A 27788-nucleotide genomic window follows, 5' to 3' on the forward strand; every position below is an offset into this window, starting at 1 on the left:
ACCAGGACACAGGTGGCGCAAGTGGCGCCTAGGACTTGCCAATCAGAAGGTCGGTGGTTCGAATCCCCGTGACGGGGTAAGCTCCTGTTGCTCTGTCCCTGCTCCTGCCAACCTAGCAGTTCGAAAGCACATCAAAGTGCAAGTAGATAAATAGGTACCGCTCCAGAGGGAAGGTAAACGGCATTTCCATGAGCTGCTCTGGTTTGCCAGAAGTGGCTTAGTCATGCTGGCTACATGACCCGGAAGCTGTACGCCGGCTCCCTCGGCCAATAAAGCAAGATGAGTGCCGCAACCCCAGTTGGTCATGACTGGACCTAAAGGTCAGGGGTCCCTTTACCTTTTTTAATCCAGCATTTTACAGCCTCTCCTTATACATTGCTTTCAATTATTCCATCAGGTATGGTTATATATATATATATATATATATATATATTTCAAACTCTGTCGCATTCCTTTTTCTCTCTACAGCAGACAGACTCATCTACAGCATTTTGGCATTCTGCTGAAAACTCTCCCACACAGTCTTAGTCACTGTCAAGTACTACTTAGAATGCAGGAACATAGAAATGTGCCTCATGAAGTCAGACCATTGATTTATCTAACTCAGGGCTTAGCCATACCTTTCACCCTGCTCTTTCCAAGCACAGGCCTGTGCTGTAATGCTCAATATCCAAGCCTTTTGCAGGGTTCCCCCCACCCCCAGGGAAAACCCGCTCTTTGAATCAGAACAAAGTCATTCTGGGTTTTCCATGGACTGCTGTTTGCTCTGGTTGAGCTTTAAAGAGCAGGTTTTTGTGGCGCACTCGGACATGGGGCTCTAAATCACGGACCGTGCCTGGAAAGAGCAGAGGAAAGGAAAGGGTTATCTACACTGAGAGCTCATCCAGACTTGCACTTGTCCTGTGCCTAGAAAGTACGAGTCTGAGCAGTTTTCTGCTTATGAACAGTTTTGCCCTTACTCCATCACTTCCCCTGGAAAACTCACTCTTTAACAACAAATTGGAGCAAACCTCAATCCAGAGAAAACACAATTGACATTTGCTTTAAATCAGTGGTAAAGATGGGGTTTTCCCAGGGGAAAGTGGCAGGGCAAGAGCAATTCTGGGTGAGCCCTAACTGACACTGACTCTCCATGATTTCCAAAGGGGTCTCTTCCAGCCCTACCAGCCAAGGATTGAACCCAGACCCTTCTGTTTGAAAAGCAGGTGTTCTACCACTGAGCTACAGCCCATTCCACTTGATGATTCTCATTTAACTTTGAGATAATAATTAATGCTGAAGTTAAGCAGCATGAACAAGCCAGCAAGTTAAGTTCCTCTTTCTTACAAGAGCTCCTTCAAGCTTAAAGATGGCCGATGAACCACATGTGTCAGAAGGAATCATTTCTCTCCTCCACCGCCTGCGGCGGAAAGTGTCGGAACTGCGCTGCTTCCAGTGAAATTTCCATCCAATCAGTGATGCAAATTCCCATCCTTCTTGATCTTCATAGGGTGTGGTTGCCTAGAAAACAATTGCAAAAACTCAATCCACAATGGCCAGAATGTAGGGTTAATGACGAACTCTGTAATCAATGCATGCCTTATTTTCTGATACACCATTATTTTTCTAAATAAACATGCACAACGTTCTAGTAAATGCCAATGTTTGGTTGCAATTTATATTTAGCCATTTTACCCTTGATGAAACTGTTTGGTTTGGATCTTTTCTGCGTCTTCGAACCAGCCTTCTTCTTCTATGAGTATGATACATTTTCTCTGCTGCAACCCACGACTTGGGCTTATCATCAGGGGGAATGGTAATTCCATATTCCCAAGCTAAAATAACACAGATAAAATATACACTGGTTACCATAACAGGATTTTGACTCAGTGACCAATATGGTAGCTGATTTATCAAATTCGTAGCTCTGACAAGCCAAACCACACTAATTCACTACCCCTAATTATTCAAATAACTTATTGTATCATGTTTCTTAACCTTAGTGTAGTTCCTTGCTGTAATTCTATGAAAAAAAAATCACCATTTACCCCCATCAGTTCATCTGTGTCTTGTACATTTCCTAGAGGTTATACTGTTTTTCTAAATATTTTGATTAGACTAAAAATCACACAAAAACTAATGTAACTTATTTCTTTGGGGTACAGTGGTGTACATACTGAATAAGCAAAACCAAATGTGTATTGATGCCCAAATGTGTATTGATGTATTGATGTATTGATGTTTGTGAATGCCTATGGGTCACACTGCAGGACTTCTGATTTGTCCCTAATAGCTGGCACTTCACCCCATGCCATCATGCCAACTCTCCTCCAATTTAAACAGATTTTGCCATGCAGCATGTAGAGGTCTACATTTTGAGGAACAGAAGTTCAAAGAACAATTTGGAATGCAGAAACAGTTGCCTGGTGCTAGCCCACGGATTAAGAATCTGACACGAGAGGCATTCTGTCCATTCTAACCCTTACCTTTTTCATCCACTGCTCGGTTTATATCGTATATCCAAGCATCATCCTCCCACATCCAGCCTGGAGGACAGGTTATTTCACCTGGTGGTGGTGCTTTTTCTCCATTCTTTGAAACAGAAAAGGCAACACACACTTACACACTCCAAGACAGTGATACCAATACTTAAAAAGTAGTAATGACTACACATAACACACATCTAAACTTAATAGGATTTCACACACACACAAAAATCAAAACAAAATTTTTGGACAACCTTTAAGACTTAAATCTCGTCCACAAAAACTGATGTGGGAATAAATGTAAATGGTACAAGACTTTTTGTTGTTTTGGAGGCATGAGATCAACAAACGTTGACCCTCAAAAGTAGCCTTGTTGTTTTTACTCTAGGCCTGTACAACTTGGGGCCCACCAAGCCAAATGCCACACACCAGCCATGAATTTTGGCCTGTCTGGTGCTGGCAATGTCTGTTATTCCAATCCCAGGCATGAATCTAACACAGAAACTATATAGAGCCCCTGATGGGTGCTTAGTAGGCTGGCTTTGGCTTGGTGGATCAAAAGGTTGTACCTGTTTTACTGAAATGATGCCGTCCTCTGTAGGAAGTGGGAAGATGCTATAAAATTGTATTTCCACTTCCACTTTGTATGATCAGTTCACTCCATTGCCTGCTTTAAATTTAGCGGCATGCATTCTGTTTTTATACTGCAATTTGGATTTTAAGTATATTTTGCTGTGAAAACTAACAATCTGCCTTAACTTACATGCATTGCAGCTGTAACCTAAAGAGAGGTTATTGAAATTAAACACATTGGCTCATCAAAAGCGTGATCCTCACCACATCTGTAAAAGCGTCTTCAGCTGCTTTCCATTCTCCTCCAGGATAGCGGCTTTCATTTTGATACACTTCATCAGCAAACTCAGTGTGACCAGCATCTGCTTCCGTCAGCAAGCTGTGAAACCAGAAGCAGACCTTCCAACTATTGTTAGGTGCCAAAAGACGTTCACTGGACACATTGCACTGACAGAATCATGCTGTGCCCACCTGTCAAAGTGACTCACTGGGGTTCGGGAATTCAGGATCTGACCTATCTGCCAGATCCATTTCCCAGAGTCCCACAACCACTTAGGAACCACTTATCCACGAGCAGCTGCCACAGAGCTAGAAGAACGTTCCAACAAGCCACGTGGTCCCATGTGGGTAAGTGCCATGTGATCAAACCTTTTAATTTTTCTTCCAGCTGCCAGGATTTGAAGCCAGTTTGACACCCTGATTAAGTGAGAACTTTTACATAGCTCTGACTGCAGTCAACATTGCTGCCAATGAAATGCTTACAGGTTAATGCAGAGAGAGGCAAAAATTGTTTCCAGGAAGGGAGCAAAAGGCAGCATGTGCTCTTGTGGCTTATTCATGGTGGCTTATCATAGTTAAGAGCATATTTGCAGCTAGGAATGGAAGGACCTGCCAATTAAAGGTGTGGGGGGGGACTTACTGGTTTGTGTGTTCTTGTTTTTATTGTGTATTTTGTGTTTTTCTCAGGGTTGTGAACCACCCTGAGATCTGTGTATGAAGGGCTGTATCCAAACTTAATGAATAGTAATAAATAATAATTTTGGTTCTCCCATTTTCTCGTATTTTTTTCTAGTCCTAAATTCAGTTCCCTACATTTGGCAGCAATTTGCAATTTTCTTGTTCAACATTTTAGTGTGAATTTCTCCTGAGAAACACCTTTTAAAATGCACTTTGTCTAACGTATGCTCTTTTGCAAGCACTTTCCCCTTATATAATGCATTGCGTATGGCATTTTCACAAATATCTTTATTTTTATGCACATTTTCCTCCAATATCTGCATTTTTGTAAACACTGGTTAGTTGGAGAACTGTAGTGCAGAAGTTGGATGTGTGTGCATATGTGTGTTTCAGAAAGTGGGGGTTTGACAGATTCAGTTTTAATTGCATATTGAATCAAATTTCTCCTTCATTTGTAGCCAATGAAAACCCTAACATACGTAGTTTTTTCATTTTACCGTCTTGATCCATTGGACTGTGTTAGAGGAGATCTAACACCCTTGTAGGCCACATCCGGGTATTTTAAATAATAATAATAATCCCAATTTTTATTGGGACCACAGCATGTGGTGAGGAGGGGAGGTTTAATCCTTACCTTCTCAGCTATGATCCCACTGGAAACAAGCCCTCATGCTGCAATTAGCATAGGGTGTCTGTGGAATCTGTATTAGGATTTTCTATTGTTAATTGCAGCACAGCTAATTGCTAAGCACAACAATTAACACAACATATGGTCAGGTCCACAGATTACCAGGGTGGCAGTCATGGAGAAAGTGGACTGTGCTGGAGTCTACCTAAAGGTGTTAGCTGATTGGGGTTGCCAATGTGACCCGGGCCAATGCTAACCACTCCGGTAAAGACTTTATTTGGGGGGAAAGGATGTTTCTCTGCATGGCTGGACTTGGTCCAAACCACGTTGGCAGTTTGTGAATAGTCTCACTAGGTAGGAATCAGTGGCAACATTTTTAAATATTTTGAAATCACGAAGCTATTCCAAAGTGCTGAAATGCATAGTTGCAATCTGGAAACTATTATTCCTTTCCTGTCTCCTAGGCATCGTCTAGATAAAGAAATGGAGGAAGAAGGCAATTAAGCAGGCTGCCAGGAATCATTTGTGGCACTGAATTTACAATGAGCTATAAATGATCTGCAGCCAGTACTGTAACCTGTTTCTTCCATGGTACAGTGGATCACATTATTCCATAAAGGACATTATTGCTGATGTAGCACACTCTTATTAATATATGCCTTTGAAAAACACACACAAAATAAACACATATATGCAATGTTATAAAAAATACTACTACAACAGAGGAAAACACCTCATACAAAAGATACTCAGCTATTTATAGTGGGGATCAAAAAGAGGCTACAACTGTTCTATACTGCCATCTGTTGGCCAAAATACAGTTTGTAGATTATTTTCCGCCCATTGAAAGGCTGCTTCTTATTACCTCAACCTGTCTTTCCGTGAGGCTTCCCTTTCCTTTGAAATAGCATTTGAGAGGCACTTCAATGCGAATGAACATTCTGGCCAGCATAGATTTTCCAAATTCTGCTATGAATTGGATTGGAGCAAATTTCACCTCAGATGGGGAAAGCATCTTAAGGCTGTAATCTTGCATTCCAATCGCCAACATCCTCATAATGGTTTATTAGGTAAAGGTAAAGGGACCCCTGACCATTAGGTCCAGTCGTAGCTGACTCTGGGGTTGCGGCGCTCATCTCGATTTACTGGCCGAGGGAGCCAGCGTACAGCTTCCGGGTCATGTGGCCAGCATGACTAAGCCACTTCTGGCGAACCAGAGCAGCGCACGGAAACGCTGTTTACCTTCCCGCTGGAGTGGTACCTATTTATCTACTTGCACTTTGATGTGCTTTCGAACTGCTAGGTTGGCAGGAGCAGGGACCGAGCAACGGGAGCTCACCCAGTTGCGGGGATTCAAACCGCCGACCTTCTGATCAGCAAGTCCTAGGCTCTGTGGTTTAACCCACAGTGCCACTCGCGTCCCCAATGGTTTATTACAGAAGATTTATTCTTTACGCCTCAGAGGTTCAAATCCCTGCTCAGCCACAGAGTATCACCAGGTCATCTTAGGCTAGTCGCCATTCCTAATCCAATTTGCAGGGTAGTTGTGAGGATAAAAGAGAGGAACGATGAGCTCCTTGAAATTCGGGGAGTGGGATATTATTAATAAATATTTTGCTCCAAGCACTAATTAGAGCTTGATTACCACAAGGTCATTGAGAAAGCCTCGCATATCAAAGCTACTTCCAACCTGATGAGGAACCACTGCGTCAGACAAGCATGTATTCTGTATGGAGCAGGCATAGGCAAACTTGGCCCTCCAGATGTTTGGGGACTACAATTCCCATCATCCCTGACCACTGGTCCTGTTAGCTAGGTATCATGGGAGTTGTAGTCCCAAAACATTTGGAGGGCCAAGTTTGCCTATGCCTGGTATGGAGCATAGTTTGAGTGTGCTTTACACTTTGTTTAAAGAGGAAGGGTGGGACACAACCAGGAAATATGAAACATCTGTCCAGACTAACTGTGTAAAAGCTTGTTAAAATGCTGTTCCTCTTTTTTTAAAATGGGCTATAAAATAGTGACACATCCTGTAATGTAGCACAGACTGCCTTGCCTCCCCAAAGATGTCAGTAAAGTTATATTAACGAAATTACCAGCAGCGTGGACATATCCAAAGACAGGACTGACTCCACTGTTTCTCATGACAACTATAAACATCTTCACTTGGGAGTTCCTAATGGAGCTGTTTTGTACTGAAACTTGGCATTTTATTGCCTCCCTCTCTTTTCGCAAGAGTTTTGAAATTTCCTTAGTGGGAAATTACATAAGCCCCTCCCTTTGTCTTATTTTAGAGGAATCCAAACAAAAAACTGACTTTCTTTCAGGATCAATGAACCAGTCGTCTTTCCAGTCCCATCCTTTGGGAGGCAGAAAGTACTCTCTTTTCAGTTTTATTTTTCCTGTGACATCGGAAAACTTGTGGCGGCCAACGAGTCCGGAAGTTCCCCACTTCCCAAACATAAGTGCCTGGTTTTCATACTGTCGAGAAAGTGAAATAAAATAAAAAATAAAGCAACTGCACGGACTGCAGAAAAAAGTTTTACAAATTAAATATCTATCTCCCTGAATATATATACCGTATTTTTTGCTCTATAAGACTCACTTTTCCCCTCCTAAAAAGTAAGGGGAAATGAGTGTGCGTCTTATGGAGTGAATGCAGGCTGTGCAGCTATCCCAGAAGCCAGAACAGCAAGAGGGATTGCTGCTTTCACTGTGCAGCGATCCCTCTTGCAGTTCTGGCTTCTGAGATTCAGAATATTTTTTTTCTTGTTTTCCTCCTCCAAAAACTAGGTGCGTCTTATGGTCTGGTGCGTCTTATAGAGCGAAAAATACGGTATATGTATATATGAACAGTATACGAAGCCTTCTGCTCAGTTAGACAACTGATTCCTCTGGGGCAGCACTGCCTACACCAGGCTAACATTTTTTGGCACATTTGAAATTTTGAGAGAGTGCCTTTAAAATAGTCTGAAAAGAGGCGGTATACCCACAATGCCAATTACAGCACCAAAGGAACCACAGATGATAAAAGTGATACAAAAGTCTCTTCTCTTTGACGGGACTGCTCATGTACATCTGATCTGGCATCTGAGGACACAAACCCTTGGGACGCTCTCCTCTGCACACACCTGTGAAATGAGTGGGAGCTGCACCAGCACAATTGAAATGGGTGCGCTTTTTGCATGACTCCCATTCATTTCAATGGTGCTTGTGCAGGAGAACTTCCTGGTGGACTGTACCATTACAATTCTTTGGGGAAGATGCAATAGATAAATAAATAAATAAATTCAAATCCCTGGGACCTTATCTTAAATAGTAATCTTTACTGCACATACCATTTCAGCAAAGACGCTAAATGTTCCTTCTGCGAAGCTATTAAACTTCTTTTCTACTGCACTCAAGCCAAGCCAAAAACTAATTCGCAACTGTGCGGGTATTTTGTTGCCGTTGTTTTTGTCCTGTGGATACTAAACAAAACACACACATACACAAAAGCGGTTACTTTCCGATGTGTCAGAAGGACTAACAAAAGATATACAATAGAAATATTTGTAGCCTGTGCCCCAGTGACAGCTTATTGGCATGTATGTTCCTGGCCAACATTTTCCTGTGCCAGAGGTTACTTCATAATGGTAGGAAAACTTAAGGTGTTGAAAATTCAGCAGCGTACCCAAACCAACTTTTAAACAGAGCAGTTTCCCTACAATTAGGAGACAATCACAGCCAGATTGTTAATTCTTTTCCTGTTATTCCGTTCTTGGCTCTTATCTAACAATGTGTTTACTCCTGCCTATTTCTGAGAACTTGGCAGTACCAATCGTTAGTATTTCCTCACCATAAGTGGTCTGAAAAGCAGTTGTGTGATGTGATGTTTGCATGAGTGTATCCACCACTACAGATAGCAGAGAAGCATTTCCCGCTCTCCAAATTACAATTGTAGGCACGCTTTAATCTTACCCTGGACTTTTAGAATGTGGAGTGTAAAAAGGCCCTTTCAGAGGAGCCACACCTTGTGTATCCAAGTGGGTTGCTTTTCTGAGAGGGAGCCCTGACTACAAGAGGTCAACCCCCAAAGAAATGACTCACACAAAGGTGGGCAGCCATATGTGGGGATGCCCCAGCTCTGGATTTCCTGCACCGGGCAGGAGGTTGGAACAGATAAGCCTATTCTGTGACTCTGTGCAGAGCTACAGCAGGCAGTCTTCATGAGAGGAGATAGGAATGAATGAAGGCAGTGCCAGTTAATGAGGCACAACATGGTGCCAGAAGGACAGGAGCTTTTCTGACCTTACTGTTTAGCATGGGGAGGTGGTGAGTGATGCACACGACCATGCAAGCATATGGCCACTGATCCTAATGACATTGGCAGCCTGTCCCCATGCCAGGATGACTAACAACAACAATTTATTACTTATACCCTGCCCATCTGGCCGGGCCTCCCCAGCCACTCTGGGCAGCTCCCAACAGAATATTAAAAACACGATAAAACATCAAACATCAAAAACTTGCCTAAACAGGACTCAGCAACCGTTGTTTGCACAGCACTGGCAGTGGCTGTCTTATACACATGAACGTCTACAACTGTCTTTCCCAGTGATGGAAGCTAAAGGCAGGAAGCCCCTTTCCTCTATTTGGCCATGCTGCACAGGTTTCACCTGGCAAACCACTTCAACGGCCCCCTCTGACTGAATCATCAAGTCCCACCTGAGGCAAAGACACTGTGTGTTTACCCACCTCAGCAAAGCCGGGTTGGAAAAAGGCAGTCCTCCTGAATACAGGCAGAGACCGTTTTGCATGGGGGTCTCATTCTTGACCCCGTGTAAAGATGGTGGAGTGTGCATAAGCCACCCCGCCCTGTCCTCTGGGTCCGAAAGGACCTGCACACTGGTGATTGTGCATCAATTGGATGCACCTAAAATGGTCACTGCCTGGAGTCAAAACCAGGGGTGACAGAGCTTGGGAAAGCTCCAGGTCGGTGGCAGCCCTGAAGTCCTCCGACCTCTGTTTGTTGTTTAGTCATTTAGTTGTGTCCGACTCTCCATGACCCCATGGACCAGAGCACGCCAGGCACTCCTGTCTTCCACTGCCTCCCGCAGTTTGGTCAAACTCATGCTGGTAGCTTCGAGAACACTGTCCAACCATCTTGTCGTCTGTCGTCCCCTTCTCCTTGTGCCCTCCATCTTTCCCAACATCAGGGTCTTTTCCAGGGAGTCTTCTCTTCTCATGAGGTGGCCAAAGTATTGGAGCCTCAGCTTCAGGACCTGTCCTTCCAGTGAGCACTCAGGGCTGATTTCCTTAAGAATGGAGAGGTTTGATCTTCTTGCAGTCCATGGGACTCTCAAGAGTCTCCTCCAGCACCATAATTCAAAAGCATCAATTCTTCAGCACCCTGTCCCAATGAGCACAGGATTTCTGCCACCGGCAGAATGCAACTGCCTCTGCCTCCTGCCCACCACTGGTGAGAACACACAGAGGAGACACAAGCAGGCCCCTTCCTTGATAGATGAGAGCCTTTGGACTCTGAAGCCTCTGTTTATTTATTTTATTTATCACGATCCATTTGGTTATTGCAAATTAAGAGGAAATAGATCCGTACACAGTTTGTGTGCATGTACATGGAAAGCATAAATTTATTTCAGTGTTATGCTTTCAAGCATCTCTGCCAGGACTACTGTATTTCCAGTAGTGGCATTCTGTACCAAGCTGACTCTGAAAAGGACTGCTCTCCAGGCCACAGATTTGAAGAAGCACTGGAGACCTAACCATGTTGGGCAGACAAGTGTTTGGCTTAGGTTACCTTTAAGAAGACGGTCCGAGACTTCCCACAAAATTTCCCAGATGCCCCAGGAATTGTGGAATATAAAACCTCGTGGGCAGGAATGCGAGCGTAGGCAAGCCTCTTCTCCCCCCGAATCATCCAAACGATCACGTCAGGCATGCTGTTCTGTGGCTGTTGTTTTGCAATGAGAGGGGAAATGAGACAAAGTTTGTGTAAAACAATATTATTTCCTATTAAAAGCATTTGTAGACTTACATTTAAGGGGGAGGGGGAAGGCACGACAGATAATTTGCTCTAAAGAATTATATCACATTATACAGTAACAAAAAGATATGGCAGGCCAGCAGGCATTCTGGTATGTTTCATATATTGGCCAAGTTTGTTACTGAGTGTGCACTCAAAAGGAAGTTACAACCAATCCCAGGTCTCTGACGTGAGTGGCTGTATTAAACATGTAAAACAACAGGCAAAAACATTCTAATACACAAGAGTTTCTGTCTTCAGCACAACCAGATGCTAAATGGGAATAGAATATGGAGAATGTAATGCTTTTATTTCAAGACCGTGACACCTGAGTCACAGAATACCTTGTATCTACACTGTTATTCTTCTGGTAAGTTGCCCTGGGAATGCAATTCCACAAGCAGCTACCACCTCCAAAAAGTCTCTTTCCTGTCACAACTAGTCGCATCTCAAATACCAGGTGTCTCACGCAGATCCTCTAAAGGTGACCTCAGTATGGCCTAGTTTTCATGTAATGCTAAACCATGGTTTAATAAATTACGGTTTGTCAATTCACGGTTTGTTGGGCCGTCTAAACCCTGACCAGCCCTTTGACTGTGGTTTGCTTACTAACAAGACATCATGGCTTGTTGTTTACTTACAAACCTTGGTTTGTTTTAACTATGGTTTGGCATTGCCTATGACTCCTTCCTTTTTTCTTGATTTACTTCTTGCAGTAACTCCTGATCAGAGGGTGAAGAGGCACATTTGCAAGGTAAGAAGACCTTGGAAAAGCTTTGTGCGTCCTCCCTATTATAGTGCTGGGGTAGGACAAGAGTGCTGATGTGGGAGGCAAAAATGCTTCAGTTTCTCTCCACGATACAATATTGAAACTAGCACTGTAGTGGGGAGCAGAAACACTGGGCACTGCTGGTCTGCCTGCCTGCCTGAATGTGCGAGTTTGCTTCTGCTTGCCTGCTGGAGCCTGTCCCCCTCCTGCCTGTATGAGTGATAAGCATGTGGCCTCTATGTGCCTGTCTGTCTGTTTGTGTACTAGCAATACCCACCGCTAGCTTGCGACCCTCAGAAGAAAAAAAAAGTTAGCCCATTATCAATACAGAGAGAACAACCTCTTCAGATAGCAGTATTAATTTTTCCAGCCAATCCTCAATTTCTGTCAGTGTGGCCTTGATATCTGTGGCTTCGCTCCTCATTTTCAGAGCTGCCTCCTGAATCTGTCTGATTGATTTCTCCCGCAGTTTGTAGATCTGTGTATCGAGGACCGTGACATTGTGTTTGCCTTGCTGGCTTGGGAATTCCTTGCTGAAAGAAGAAATGAGTAGGCTTTCTTAGTAACAAACATACCAATCAACCAACAGTTTGTGGGAACGGCTGTGAAACCTGAAGTCAGTTTTTAAAATAACATCACAAACATTGGTGTGTAAGGCACCATGGACCCAAAGAGACTCTGGCTCAGGAGTTTTGCTTTCTCCCTGAGGAACTGGGGCACTTCTTAAGCAGAAGGAACCAATCTCTGTACTGAATTTCTGGGCAGTTGTGAAGAGGGAAGATACAGAGCAACTTACCTCAGGTCCTCCATAAGCTCATCTATTAGCTTCAGCCACGTTTCAGTCAACTGGTTTTCCGAAACCTTTGCTTGTATTCCTGATTTTAAGGCTGTCAGGTTTGTTTGCTATGGATTTAAAGAGTTGGGTAAGTCCATATGTGCTACTCATTTGCAACCTTTTTCCCCAGTGAGATTCTCTCATCGGTGTTTCAGAAAACTATTTGTAAAGCACACAGTCGGATCCAGATTTAGACATATTCAGAGCTGACCCACTGAAATCAATGGGGCTTAAGCCAGCCATTGTGACTAACCTAAGCCTCATTTGTTACTTATTTTCATTTTCAAATACTTATATACCATATTCATAATACCAGAGTGGTTCACAAAATACACATTAAAACTATACCAAATACCTTTGGCATGGTTTTGTTGTGTTTTCATGCTGGTATAAGAATTTATACTGCTGTGACTGTTGTTATAATTGTCATTGCTGTAGGAAAATTGTGGAGAAGTCCACATTGATAATTTCTTTAAAACTTTCAGGAAGGTTAAAAACTTGTATTAAAGGTATTGGGGGCGGGGAGAGTTATTCAGCTGACCTCATGGCACGTGCCAGGCAAGCCTCCCAAGAGAGAGAATTCCACAAATGGGGAGCCACTTTCCAGAAGGACCTTACCCAGGTACCTGCTCACTGCACCTCAGATAATGGGGACACCTGGAAAATGGCTTGTGATGATGTTCTTATCAGATCAACAGTCCCAGCATATGCCTGTTAATACACTGCCATATGTGGAGAAAAGTGATCCTTTGAGTGCCCTCATTCCATGCTGTAATGGACTTAAAAGTCATGAACCAGCTCTCTGAATTGGGCCTGGAAATGGACCAGGAACCAGTGCAACGTATGAAGCACCAGCATAATATGTTCATAATGTCCAGGCCCAGTTAACAGCCTTGCAGCTGTATTTTATGCAGCTTACATCACAAAAAACAACAACGTTTCTTGCATTTTTCACTGGACGAGACTGAAATTCTGCCTGCTGTGAAACCAGAAGCCCACTTTCTACCACAGTTTTGATTACATTGCTGAATGCAAGAATACAAATCCAAGAAGAAGCTTTATAACTTACTTACTTATTTTATATACAGCCACAACAATGTTGTATATATGAATTATGGGAAAGAGAAACAGTTGTGATTAACTTACCAGTTTTTCCACTATGGTAAGAAGAAGGTTCAAAGGGTCCAGTCTATGACTTATATCCTCCCAATATGAAGTAAGTGTCACCACTGGCTTCGTGTTTGCCCATGGCAGGTAGTAATAGAAGTTTCCTGGAGTGAAATAGGCACATTATTTGGGGGAATATGTCCTCTTACAAAAATATATACAATATACCTGTTGGATTTCAACAATCTTAATTCACATTATTTCAACCAAGATTGGGCAAGCTATTTTTCTGCCTAAAATAGAAAATGCAAATGAATATCTCAGGTTATTAGATATATACATATCTAAAAATAAATAACTAATAACCTGATGCCCTACAATGGCACCCAAAATCTGCCTTGCTCTATCTAATCATAAGTACAGATTTAAAAGTTACAGCCCCCACCCACCCAAATATGTCTTTATTGCTAGCTTCGTGTAGCAGTAATACGCACCATCAAATACAGCCCGACTGTACTGAGTTGTTGATGCCAGCGGTTTGCAGGTGGTATCAAATTTATTGCCATAGTTCCCTATGCTGACTTCAAATTGGATGGCTTCGCCAATATCTTGCAACATGGTGGCAGAATGGAACACGGCGCTGAGGCTGTACTTTCTTCTCCGCTGATATTTCTGTAGGTTCAAACAAGAACAGTGGTTCAACAAACAGTGGTTTAATTTTTGAAGCAAAACCCCACCTAAAATACATATAGGCACACACACATACATTTACCAGTGTGGAGAAACATTAAATGTCAAACGAAACCACACATTTTAAATGATTTGCTGGCTACCAATACAGTGGAACCTCGGGTTGCGAACGTGATCCATGCGGGAGGCACGTTCGCAACCCGCAGCGTTCGCAACCCGCAGCTCCGCATCTGCGCATGCGCGGGTCGTGATTCTGCACATGCGTGAGCATTGAAACCTGGAAGTAACCTGTTCCGGCACTTCCGGGTTCGGCATGGTGCGCAACCCGAGAACGCATAACCTGAAGCGTCTGTAACCCTAGGTACCATTTATGTGGAAAATAAATGCAAAAGGAGGCATAGTATTCTTTTCTGCCCACTCCAAAGATATGTCTAGGGGTGTGATTTGCCTAACCACCCTATGAGATCAAGGACCTCCGATTGTGTGGTGGGCCTTGCCCAAAAGGAGCAAGATTGAAATATTTCATATTTCACATATTGGGGAACAAAACAGCACTTACCTCAACCACTAGTACATCATCACTGGGTATCATTTCAATCTTTTTAGAAAGGGGTTTGCTGTCAAGCAGTGTGGTTAGTTCAACCAGGATCCGGCCTCTGTAAGATACCCCCTCTCCCTGAAACACAAATGCGATACTTCAATCTATAGTATGTAAGCTGCAAAGCTAGTATATTCTTTAAAACTGTGAGTATCATCTGCACCCTCCAATTTGCATGCTTTATCACATCTCACAATAAAATAGGCTCCCCCCCCGACATAATTTAAGTCAACAATCCCAGTTTTTCTACTGAAACTAATAAACACGGGTCATTGGATACAATTTTATAATATTGATCTTGAGCTTATTTGTTTATTTGTTTGATTACATCATTTGAAGATCCCTGGGTGGTTACAAATAAGCTCAGTTAAAAGCAATAAGGTTATTAAAGTAAGTAAAACAGAACCACTTCTTTTGAGGCAGCTGGAATCGGGCCAATTAGCCGCTTGGCAGGAAGGGGTGGGAAGATTGAATCCAGGCTGTTTTCGTGCCTTCCAAACAGTTGATTGATGCAATTCCAGCTTCCTTTACAGACCTAAGCACGCACAATCTTAGCTGCTGGGGAGAGAGGCAAGCAGCAATTTGTGTGAGAATCTCCCAATCCTGTTTCTGCATGCCTAGGGCCCATAGATGGACTAGACTTTGCAAGATGTGCATGTTACAAAGGGCCACAGTGGTTTTTGGTACCAGAGAAATAACAATATTTTATTTTTAGCACCAATACAATTTGCACGTTATGTTTGAAGACTACAAACTGTGTTTTGAGAATCGGTACTATTGTTGCTTGAAAATGACATCACCAAATCAAATCCTTTTAAAAGGTACACATTATTTTATACATGTGATGGAGTGTTTGAAAGGACAACTGGTGAAGGAGTCATAACACTATATTCTCAACTCCCTGCCAACATTCTTTCTCCTGCCATTGTGTGGAAGCAAGAGAACAGCAAAAAGCAGATATTTTGATTAAGAGATATTCCAAAAGATAAACAAACCTTTCCAGAATTTAGATCATCATACGGATCTGGGAATCCAGTATATTCTCTTGGACTTCCATAAAGGTTTAGATAACAAGGCCCAAATGTTGGTAAGAATCCCACTTCCGTCTCTCCGGTATTTACTGATAAGCAAACATCATGATTAAAACATGTTGTATTAGGGGCTACCTTAAGAGGGTATAAACATTAACTCTGGATGCAGCAAACTAAAATGTTAAATGTTAGTTGTTAGTCAAATAAGAACATTTTATTCTATGGGTATAAAGAAAGTCCAAGTGCCAGGAATATCTCTCAATAGATTAACCATGACCCATAAACTCTTTGTGACTGGGCCATCTCTAATCCACGGTGACTAACCTGTGGTTCTCTACATGTTGTTGGACTCCAAATACCCTCGGTCCCAGCTATGCTGGGAATTGTAGTCCAGCAACATCTTGAGGCCACAGTTTCCCCACCCCCTCCTCTGGGGTGCACTGGGGTAAGGAACTGCCCCAGGGAAAATCTAGCCTCCCAAACAGGAACAGTGCAAAAATTTGGCTTCCTGCAAAAGAGCAGTGAGTGGGCAGGATCTATGGCAAGACCAGTTATGTATGTGGATCCACAAGGATGTCTCCATACACTTCAATGAAAGGAGCCCACTGCACATGACAGTGTCTGGAGAGCTCTGGGTCAGAACGGTGATGCATAAATTTGAATTTAGTCAAAACTTTATGGGAAAAGAACCCCATAGAATAAACTGGCTGTGCTACCTTCATGCTAAGAGACCTTCATTTATTCAAAAGAACCATAGCACTGAGAAATATGTGTCCTGTATTAACATCTTTTTTCAGGAGCCAAAGGAAGGCGATGTAAGCATAGGAGAGAACTACAGGCACAACCAGAGCTTTGACAGCTGTTATTATCAGCGTAGATTCCTCTGCAGAAAGAAACATCCAGAAAAAACTCCAGCTATACTCATAGTTCTCTCAACACTGTGCTTTTCTCTCTTCTTTAGCTCCTGATCATAAACGTTAATGCATTACTGCTTTTCGCACATTAATAAAACTGAAAGGAGATATTAGTCACACATTCTATCTAAACTACTGTTACAATCACAGGTGAAAGGTTAGCGTAGATCAGTACACGGTTGTAATAATTGAATTATTTAATTGTATCAGATGTTGCAGCAGAAGACTAGTAGAATCAGTTGCTGTTAAATGCTGGGAACAAATATCCAAACCAACTCATAGCCCTCTAGAAACACAACCACAGCTGCTCTCCAAACTGCAGAGTGAGAGCAATCTATGAAGAAGTGAGATTCAGAACTCTTCTTTTTCTGCATTTAGGGTGGGCAGATGCAAAGGAGGTTGGGGCTCCTGTAGTCACTAGTTGCGCAGAAGCAGGAAGTTCAGCAGGTGTCATTTGCCACAATATAATCCCCTATGTTTGCCATGATAAAATCCCTATTATACACCCTCCTGTATTTCACCCAACCATCTTATTCACATTATTTCTGTAGTAGTGTAGAATTAGAAGTGTGAATCACTCTCATCCCACAATTCTTTGTAATGTGAAAAAAAATCTAATCTTTTCTCCAAGTAAATGTGCCGAGGTCAGGCAAATATAAAGTTACACACACACTCTCTCTATATATATATACACATACACACACATAATTCCTTTTTAAAAGTATTCACTGATCAGGCAAAGGTTTCTTAGAAAATTTCACAGTATAATTACTGTTGCATAATTAAATTTTCAGTGCAATTCAGCACAGAAATGTGAAATCATTTTCTTTTTAAACTGTGCTGCTGAGAAATCTGCACTACATATTTTTAAATACTGGATGAGAAAACAAAGTGATTTTATGGGTACCTTTCAGAGGCAGATCTTTAATATTGCATCCGTTTTTATGAAAAGTTTTTTAATCTTTGAGGAATCAGGCACAGAATTTGAGGCAAATGTATACTGCCTGTGATAGTTTTCATAGATAAAATGTGCTCTCATTAAAGACAGCAAGCCATTAACGGCCCAAACCACCAAGCACTGTGTCCAAAGCTCCTGCATATATCTTTAGTACTACAAGTTGGGGTATAGAATAAATTAAACAATTGCATGCAAAAATATACAGTAAAGCCATGCAAAAGTCAAAGAAAATCTCATGCAATCATGATCCAATGCCCAAACTGTTAAAAATTATCATCATAAGTATCATCGCAGCTGCTAACATTAATGTAAGTGTATAGGTTACACATTTGGGTTTAAAAGGAAATATTAGTTTGCGGAAAGGGCAAGAATTTGCATTGAACTCCAATATATGATTATGAACCTTCATACGATGAAGCCCCAGCTCCCGAAGATGAAAACTCTATAGATTACAAAAGACAACACATTATTTGGTATGTAGTACTGTATAAAGAATGTACAACATATAAAACATTTAAATCAAAGTGAATCTGGAGTCTTGATCTAAAAATAAGGTATGTCCTGATCCTAAGTCTTGCTTCTAAATCACATAAGTACTTAGGATGGGTTGTGCCGACAGCTTTGCCGGTATCAACCTCACAAAATAAGAAATTATAGCAGCATTTTACGGCTATTATGCGGGCATCACAGGATGACAGACAAGTGCAAACATTTAAGATCAGAGGTGCCACTCTCATGCAGTCCTCAAAGGAACTAGTCCTCAAAGCTAAATCAGCTTCAGAAGAAAATATAGCACCCCATAGTGGCAAGGAAGCTCAAGATAGCGCATGGTATGCATAGACCTATAGCAACCAGTTTTCATTTTTCAACAATAGCGTACTACACACTCATTATGAAGGATATAATGGATTGGTCTAAGAGAGACACCTCCGAAGAATAGTAACTGTTCTACCCAAATGTGGGAAGTTTCACTGGGGGGGGGGGGGGGGAGCCAACCAACTTTCATCAAGGCAACAACATCTATGGTGGGAAGCTGACCACCAAGACCACACTATTCCTGAAATAGTCCCTGTAGAGAGAAAATGACTACTCCAAGGGTCAGCAACCTTTTTCAGCCATGGGCCGGTCCACTGTCCCTCAGACCATGTGGTGGGCTGGACTATATTTTTTTTGGGGGGGGGGAAATGAACAAATTCCTATGCCCCACAAATAACCCAGAGATGCATTTTAAATAAAAGCACACATTCTACTCACGCTGATTCCCGGACCATCTACAGGCCTGAGTGAGAAGGCGAATGGGCCGCATCCAGCCCCCAGGCCTTAGGTTGCCTACCCCTGGACTACTCTAGGCAAGCGTTACATGCAGACTCATATGGCACTTTGTACCAATCAGGTAGCAGGACGTATGAATAGGAATGTCAGAAGGAACTGAGTTGCTGCTTACCAGGAGGAGGTGGGACAAAGGAGCAGGGAGGTCAGTGCTGTGCAGGCATATCAGCAGGAGCATCAGATTGGCTCTGCTGATGTGTCTGCACAGCACCCAACCTTCCTAGCGCCTGGTCTCTCCCCCCTCCCAGCAAGTGGTCCTTCAGTATACCTGAAGGAGTGTCTCCACCCCCATCGTTCTGCCTGGACGCTGAGGTCCAGTGCAGAGGGTCTTCTGGTGGTTCCCTCCCTGCAAGAAGTGAGGTTACAGGGAACCGGGCAAAGGGCCTTCTCGGTTGTGACGCCCGCCCTGTGGAATGCCCTCCCATTAGATGTTAAGGAAATAAACAACTACCTGACTTTTAGAAAACATCTGAAGGCAGCCCTGTTTAGGGAAGTTTTTAATGTTTGATGTTTTATCTTGTTTTTAATATGTTGGGAGCTACCCAGAGTGGCTGGGGAGGCCCAGCCAGATGGGTGGGGCATACGTAATAAATTATTATTATTATTATTATTATTATTATTATTATGCCAGGAGGCTTGGTATGTGACGCCACCGCTCCTCTCCAATGGCTCCGTACACTGAACTTGAGCAAAGAAATACGATTTCTTACATTGTCCTTCCTTCTTCTCTCTTCTGTTTTGAACTTACAGGTGCTCCTTTGAAGAAACAACATTGGAAGAGAAACTAGCTTACCTTCAACTTCTCCACCCGAAGCAGCAATTTTGGAGAGGCTCAAGTATGTGGTGCCTACAACATCATTTCTGGTGAGGCGATCCCTTCATGAAATGATGTAATTGTCAGTATTCATTTTAAATATTCAGATGTGGGTGTGGTCTTAAGCATATAAAATTGTAGTACTATATAGGTCCTGTTTTAACCATGTTCTTTATTGAAAATTGTATATTTATCACTAGTACTACCATTATTATTTACTGCATTTGTAAAGAAACTAATATATATATATATTGCCATGGGCAAATCAGTCAGTTTCAAGTTCTCTCAGTTTCTCATTTTTCAATGTTAAGGTCAGTTTATCACATTTCTGCAAAAATACCCCCCCCCCAAAAAAAACCCTCCTCACAAAATCTTTTGGCACTTTAGTACAAATTCCTCCTAATATATACATTTTTATATACTTTTGCAAGCAATTTCCCCAGATATGATGCATTTTGTATGTTATTTTAATAAAAAAGCCCCACATTTTTATGCACGTTTCCCTAATACATGCATTTTAGTACAAATTTTTTTTTTGGTTGGATAACTGCATCACAGAATTAGGAGAAATTGCTGTGTCTCGATTCACATTTCGTTTCAAGAAGTATGAATTAGGCAGACTTGCACTAAAATACAAGCTGAACCAAATTTCTTCCCATCCCTAAGCCCAGGTCAGCAAGGTTAGGAGAAGACAACACACAAGGTTATCCTATGGCTGCTACACTCACCTATACGTCCGTGACAGGATTTCAGTTCCACCAGTAGCCATCAGATGGCACAACGCGCACTACTCAATTGTTAAAGGATGTACACATATCTTTTAGCACCTTGTAGAAAGACTATGTGCCTGTATTACCCCCTGCCTTGACCACTGACAACCCTGACAGAAGTAAGCCTAATGGACATAATTATCCATGAAACAATTCTAATGATCTCTATAATCTTTATAATGGTTCAAGCTGAGTAGCTAATGAATGAGAACTCGTGGGAATTTTAAACAGGCAGGCCTGTCATGCTCCATAACAGCGGCAATTATTAAGAACACCAAGCAATAACCAACTTCATTACAAATAATCTGAGCACCGCTCTGCAAAGAGCACTTAATTAATTCCGCGATAGCTTGTGCGGCACAAGTCACCAACGTATGTTAAAACCTTTTTGTTTTGAAGCACTGTCATTGTTGCTTCGCATGCAACTCTAGAAACAACAAAGGAGAACTCACCAATCGTACACCACCAGTCTTATTTTTTCACACATGGAAGGGAACTAGGAAAAAAGAAGACAGTACTAATTAAACAAAGTCTTATTTCTAAATAAAACAACAACATTGTAATAGTTTTTTGTACAGCAGCAAACCAACCTTGATCTGAAGATTAACAAGTTGATTCCACACTGGGTTAGCATTTTTTTCAATTATATTTGTGCAAACCTGGAAAAAAAATCCCCATATGAAAGTTATGAACAGTTCTATGTCTAGGAATAGCTTTTATTCAGACATAAGGAAGATCAACAAATGCTCACAGAATATAATGGGTGCTCTGTATAGTAACTGTCGGTATACAGTCGTACCTTGATTTTTGAGCAACTTAGTTCACGAACAACTTGGAACTCGAATGCCACAAACCCGGAAGTAGATGTTCCAGTTTGCAAACTTTGCTTTGGAAGCCAAATGTCCAGTGCAGCTTCCACGGCTTGGTTTCCGAACATTTCGTAAGTCAAACGAACTTCCGGAACGCATTTTGTTCAGAAACCAAGGTATGACTGTGTTCAGTTTTTGGCAGTCATTGGCCTGAATGCTAGACCAGGAGTCACCTATATGGCGCCAGAACATAGGAGCCAACTCCTAGGGGCTGAGGTGCCCAATAAAATATTTGAGGGGGCTGCCCCCCCCGCGAGTTGATGGGCATTGCCTTTCAAAAGGTGTGTACACACTTTGTCTTGTGATCAATAATGCAGGGCGGAACTTACTCCCCCCCCATATTTTATTCAAATTTGCACCTTCTGCCCCAGAAGTACATATGCAGAAGGTGTAGACAGATGCCTACCCTGGTGCCCACAGGGTTGTCTCCTCCCACTGAAATCAGGTTTAAAAGAAGCATTTCATTGTAACCAAATGAATGTGCTGGTGTCTGTGTGTCCATCTGTGGTCATGACAGTTTATCCATTTTGCAAATGTGCTCACAGGTCCCAAAAGTTTGGTGACTCTTGGGCTAATCTATAGCATAATGTGCACAAGACTTGAGTGAAGTTCAGGAGCATCTGCTTGCATTTTCAAATAACCACAGTTTGCGATTATGTTTGAATCAGAAATTATGGTTGGCATTAAATGGTTTCTTGAAACAAGTCTGGATCACTAAACATGCTCTGAAGTTGAGTTGTTCCAATATCCCACAAGACCAAGCACATTTTGTCCAGGTTCAAATACAACAAAAAACCTGCAGTTATCTGAAAATATATCACTATAAATGTCTGAGGAGGGGAGGAAGAGGAAGAGAGGGAAGGGAGAACACATGAGCTCAGAGGTAAGTGTGTAAGTCCAAGGCTTCAGCACATAATGGGAAACTGTGTTGTGTCTCTGAACCTAGGCAAGATGTGACTACAGTGGTATCTCGGGTTAAGAACTTAATTCGTTCTGGAGGTCCATTCTTAACCTGAAACTGTTCTTAACCTGAAGCACCACTTTAGCTAATGGGGCCTCCCACTGCCACCGCCCGATTTCTGTTCTCATCCTGAAACAAAGTTCTTAACCCAAGCTACTATTTCTGGGTTAGCGGAGTCTGTAACCTGAAGCGTATGTAACCTGAAGTGTATGTAACCCGAGGTTCCACAGTATTCTTATGGCTTATTGAAACAAGCCAACTTCAAACAATGATTAATGATCCTGACTGGTTTCAAGCATATTTATTTATATAGTTCTGTTATTAGCACTGAATACCTTTTTCCCAGCAAAGCAAACTTCCACAAATGGATCCACAAGGTTTTTCTTATCTGCTTCTCCACCAAATATTTCCTTTACAGTCTGCGCAAAAGCATCATCCACTGCACAGAAAACATACAGAAGAGGGGGGAAATGGCAATCATTTTTCACAACCAAGATCTCGGAGCCACAAAGTTGGCATATTTCATGAACATGCAGCAATGTGGCAGCTGGGTGTGGTATTGTGGAACTTAAATAGCATGATAGTGAAAACTGAATCCAGCAAACAAGGGATCAGCGGCCAGAGACATGGGGCTCAGATTTGGCCCCTTCTGGAGTGATGTCTTGCCCTGGAAACACCAAGCTAGAGGTAACAGAGAAATGGGCAGCAGCTAAAATGACTCCAAATTCAGGGGCAATATTCACTACAATAGCAGAGGGGATTACTTTTAGGAGTGGTGGCAACTTTTTTGCTGCCTTTTTTTTGGAAAAAAAAAAAAGCTTTATTTTGTCACCAAAAAGATGGAAATCCCCACTGGTGGCTGCCATTTTTTTGCAGAGACTAGCTAGCCATTCCCCTACAATGCTTTGTCCCACAATGATTTGGAATGAAATAAAATGGTGGCTGGGACTGGTCATTCCTGGGTGGATCTGAGCCCTGTCAAAAGCAGCAGTGCTCACGGGGTTCCAGTGGGGAGCTCCAAATTAGTGGGGCTTGCATTTGGCACCAGATTAAAACAATGCTGAACACAAGTCAGAGCTGCAACGCAATCTGGAGGACACTCTAAGGCTCTTGATTTTTCCTTTGATGCCACAACTTTACCTACCCTGCCTTTGATGTTGTATGGCAGGTGAGTGTAGCTAGGCCCAAATGACCTTGTAGGCCAAATTGGGCAGTTTGGCAAGCCTTGAATTCTACACCCATGGTAGTAGAAGAAGAATAAACCTTTATTTGCACACAGGTAGTAGAAGAAGAATAAACCTTTATCAGCCACAGCAATAAAACAACAATATGATACACAAAGAGTAGAAATAAAAAGTCAATTATATAAAATACATTTTTGGGTTTTGAATCTATAGTCAAATAGTGGATCTTATTCTAATGGCCCCAGCTAAAAACCTTGCAACCTTTGCCGTCACCTGCTCATCTTGATCTGCCAACAGAAAGGACCCTGTGGCAGTGGCTGGGCGACCCAAAATGGACAATGAAAGAGGGGTGTTAACCTCATTCCTCAAGTCTTTATAAAGAGTGCAAGCCAGAAGGACATGCGCCACAGATTCGGTACTGACATCTACACAGGGACATAAGGGTTTTTTGTGTGGAATCTGTTGGAATCGTCCCTCAAGTACAGCCGAGGGCAAAACATTCAATCTTGCGAGAGTAAAAGCACGTCTGTATTTTATAATTGCTAGGTTATGCAGATAGGGGTACACCCATGATATATGTAGAGGATTTTTTAAAAATAAAATAAAAAGGTTATACAGTTATATGAGCCCCTAAATGATGTCTGAAGCAGTACAGCCCAGAAACAGGCTTACCACCTAGGTAAGAACTGAGTCTTAAGCGTCTCTTGAGCTCTCAAGAAACTAATATTGGTATTAAAAAAATCAGTTGCACACAATTCCAACTTTACGAATGTGTAACTCAGAAAATAAAACAAAAAAGTTTATACTCTGAGGAATATCTTCAGCTCTGTAGATCTTAAGAACGAAAGTGACCCATCGGAGTACTATCCCAGCCGGAAGCAAAAGATTACTTTCTACATCATCGTTTTCATTCTCCCGTTCTCTATTTTCCACCTGTTGGAGACACATTCAAATGCATTATTCTCCTTCCCCTAGCAGACAGCAAGCAAGCCCTTGTTAAATAGCCACTACCTGCAAACATTTTAGAGTGAAGTACAGAGTTGTGGCAACTCCACTTTAAACTGATTAGTCTTTGCCCCTAAGCAACCGCAGCTTACAAGAAAGCTGTGCCTTTCACAGATCATAGAATGCTGAGCTGTGAGCTTGTGCTGGAATTATGCATGCATATAAATCTTAGAAGACCACACCCAGGATGTTTCCACACAGATGATTTAGCCACCACATGTCACCAATGCTATTCTCCTGCAAAGTGGGAAGGCGTAATCAGCAGGGCAGCAAAGCTAAGCAGAGGTTCCCCTACTTTCCCCTGCTAGCTGTTTTTCCTCTGTATCACAATCACAAATCCTATGCAGAACCTATAATAGCAACGATATACATCATACAGTGTCATTCTGTCTTCTATTCAGCATTAGCTAAATACATGGTACAAAGTGTGTAAGAGGCTGCAAGGCACTTTTTAGTGTCTTAGACAAGGGTCTAAGAATTGGAGGGTCGAAGTTTTGAGGAAACCTTCCATAAGGTCAGTTTCACTATTCTTCAGTGCAAAAGAATGTGAGGATTATCGGCACAAACCTTTAGGCTGACTAATATGTCCAACAATTTGAATTTCGCAGGTCAAGACTTGCACATAAGATTATGTAGCACAAGTTTAGCTAAAACATGATTGGCATTTTGTTTGCAATGTATATAATCCGAAATGGATAAAAATGGGCTCACTCTATACTGGATTCTTTCTGAATAACAATCTTTTGACATTTTAGAAGTCAAATTTAATGTGAGAATATTGTCATAAAAAGCAACAATAACAACATTCCAGAAGATTTTTGAAATGATATATATTATTGACCATGAAATATCGCTTTGGGCTGGCCTTGGGCTAATCAGAATCCTTCAGCTTTACGCACCTTACAAAGCTATTGTGAAGATAAAATGGGGGGGGGGGGCGAATGGCATGTATCCTTGCAGATTTGAACATTTCCCCATTTTAATAACACTCCCAAGAGCATCTGGAGAAAAAACCCAAGATTCACAGTCTTCTCTGTGACTGAATGAAGCATCTGGGAACAGCAGAGGGGAGAAGCAGTACCCTGAGCAAGAAGAGGCTGTACCCCAAAGATGAGAAATTGGGAAAAGTTAAGGGGAGATGTACCTTTGAAAGGCAGCGATGCAGAAGGCCATGGGAGAGAAGCGCTGTGGCGATAGGGTGGAAAGTAGTGGAGCAAGCAGAACTGGGGAAAAGAAACATACAGTAAGCAGGTTCGGTCATTAAAGTACCTTCAAATGTAATTTCTGGCACCAACATAAGCATAGATTAACCCATGTGAAGCATATTAGTAGAAGGAAAATATCTGTTTATGACTGAAACTTACAGGTGGCTCATCTCCTGTTCCGAGAACGAACATGCTGACTTTCAAGTACCCTTTGGCACCTGAATTTGAATCTTCAGGGTCATTTAGAAGCAGCCATTTTCTCATGGCCGTGTGTCCTGAAAATAAAAAGAGAGAGAAGATAGCATCCCTTCAGGGAAATAATATTTGTTTCCCAGTACGTTTCCGAGCACAATTCAAAGTGCTGGTGTTGACCTTTAAAGCCCTAAACGGCCTCGGCCCAGTATACCTGAAGGAGTGTCTCCACCCCCATTGTTCTGCCCGGACGCTGAGGTCCAGCACCGAGGGCCTTCTGGCGGTTCCCTCATTGCGAGAAACAAAGCTACAGGGAACCAGGCAGAGGGCCTCCTTGGTAGTGGCGCCTGCCCTGTGGAACGCCCTCCCATCAGATGTCAAAGCGATAAACAACTACCTGACATTCAGAAGACATCTTAAGGCAGCCCTGTTCAGGGAAATTTTTAATGTGTGATATTTTAGTGTATTTTTGGTTTCTGTGGAAGCTGCCCAGAGTGGCCAGGGAAACCCAGCCAGATGGGCGGGGTACAAATAATAAATTATTATTATTATTATTATTACTATTACAGTGGTACCTCGCAAGACGAATGCCTCACAAGATGAAAAACTCGCAAGACGAAAGAGTTTTCCGTTTTTTGAGTCGTTCCGCAAGACGAATTTCCCTATGGGCTTGCTTCGCAAGACGAAACGTCTTGCGAGTTCTTGCGAGTTTGTTTCCTTTTTCTTAAAGCCGCTAAGTCGCTAAGCCGTTAATAGCCGCTAAGCCGCTAATAGCCGTGCTTCGCAAGACGAAAAAACCGCAAGACGAAGAGACTCGCGGAACGGATTAATTTCGTCTTGCGAGGCACCACTGTATTCTAATTTTCTCAAATAAGCCGTATGCAGGAGGTGTTTTCTTCTTCTTTAAGGAGTCACATTTAAACTGTGATGATAACTAGTGGCAGTGAGAAGCAGGAGTATCAAATGCGGAGGGGAAAGGGGAGGAGGCCATAGTTCACTGGTAGAGCATCTGCTTTGCATGCAGAATGTCCCAGGTTCAATCCCCGGCATCTCCGGTAGGGGCTGATAGAGGCTCCTGGCTGAAACCCACTCCAGAGAGTTGATGCAAGTCACTATAGACATTCCTGAGCTGGATGGAACGACTTGGTATGAGCTGGGTATGATTGGTAGGTGGAGTGGGGCAGACCAGACCAACTCCAAAGATTGCTGCTGTTGCAGGGGTCAGCACACCCGAAGTGCAATGGATGACTCACACCCTGGGGAAACCACCTTCATAATCATGGTCTGTCCCTTGCCAGCTATTCCCCTTTTTCCCTAGGAGGGAAATACAGAAGATAGTGCCTTAAAGGCACATACTCACCGGGTTCATCGTAGACATAGCCAATGTCAATCTGAAACAAAGGTTTAGCATATTAACACCCCAGAAAAAACAACAACAAGGAAAGTACCATAGCAGAAAGTATAACAATTTTCACAAATAAAACTTCATCTTTTGTGAGAAATGTGTTCCCCTTTCCCAACATTTTCATTACAGATCTGGTAAGAGGGTAAACAGAAAGCATGTGGTGAGACATCAAGAATACTTACTTTAAATTCCCCCATTAGACTGTCGGCACGTAAAGAATAAGAATCATATACCTATAATTGAATGATAGGAATGGAATAATGTTTTACTTTTATTCAGCAATAATGAGGCAATTATAAAGAACATTGTTAGTTTTACTTACCCGAATGCTTATTGTTCCATCAAAGAGCTCTGAAGGGGTCATGTGGACATTGTAGTAAAACATCTGTTAAATCATGGGAAGAAATAGCTTGGTTATTAAATCTGAATATTCATGGGAGTTAAAAGACGCCAAGGATTCAGATGAGGAATTTTATTCATGATAGAGGAAACTCTCTGTTTGAA

The 27788-nt window shown here is 42.3% G+C and overlaps 1 protein-coding gene across 3 annotated transcripts in view; it reads right to left on the reverse strand.

Moving 5' to 3' along the window:
• MYOF (myoferlin) overlaps positions 1-27788 on the reverse strand; it is an 86100-nt gene that overhangs the window by 26515 nt on the left and 31797 nt on the right. Inside the window, exons 8-31 of one of the 3 annotated variants that reach the window (XM_081006310.1) lie at positions 27607-27669; positions 27467-27517; positions 27240-27270; positions 25836-25962; positions 25627-25705; positions 24284-24410; positions 22629-22732; positions 21054-21122; positions 20916-20959; positions 19673-19755; positions 17954-17992; positions 15643-15767; positions 14609-14725; positions 13854-14031; positions 13399-13523; positions 12214-12320; positions 11758-11950; positions 10424-10576; positions 7962-8093; positions 6941-7104; positions 3303-3417; positions 2466-2571; positions 1675-1814; positions 1327-1500 (exon numbers count right to left, since the gene is read on the reverse strand). In XM_081006310.1, coding sequence (XP_080862436.1) covers positions 1327-1500; positions 1675-1814; positions 2466-2571; positions 3303-3417; positions 6941-7104; positions 7962-8093; positions 10424-10576; positions 11758-11950; positions 12214-12320; positions 13399-13523; positions 13854-14031; positions 14609-14725; positions 15643-15767; positions 17954-17992; positions 19673-19755; positions 20916-20959; positions 21054-21122; positions 22629-22732; positions 24284-24410; positions 25627-25705; positions 25836-25962; positions 27240-27270; positions 27467-27517; positions 27607-27669 — 2646 coding nt within the window. Of the gene's footprint in view, positions 1-1326; positions 1501-1674; positions 1815-2465; positions 2572-3302; positions 3418-6940; positions 7105-7961; positions 8094-10423; positions 10577-11757; positions 11951-12213; positions 12321-13398; positions 13524-13853; positions 14032-14608; positions 14726-15642; positions 15768-17953; positions 17993-19672; positions 19756-20915; positions 20960-21053; positions 21123-22628; positions 22733-24283; positions 24411-25626; positions 25706-25835; positions 25963-27239; positions 27271-27466; positions 27518-27606; positions 27670-27788 lie in introns of those variants that run through there. The other 2 variants (XM_081006308.1, XM_081006309.1) reach the window with 2 other exon arrangements.

This window comes from Podarcis pityusensis (genome assembly GCF_964106645.2).
Source record: "Podarcis pityusensis genome assembly, chromosome: 5".
Classification (NCBI taxonomy): Eukaryota; Metazoa; Chordata; class Lepidosauria; order Squamata; family Lacertidae; genus Podarcis; species Podarcis pityusensis.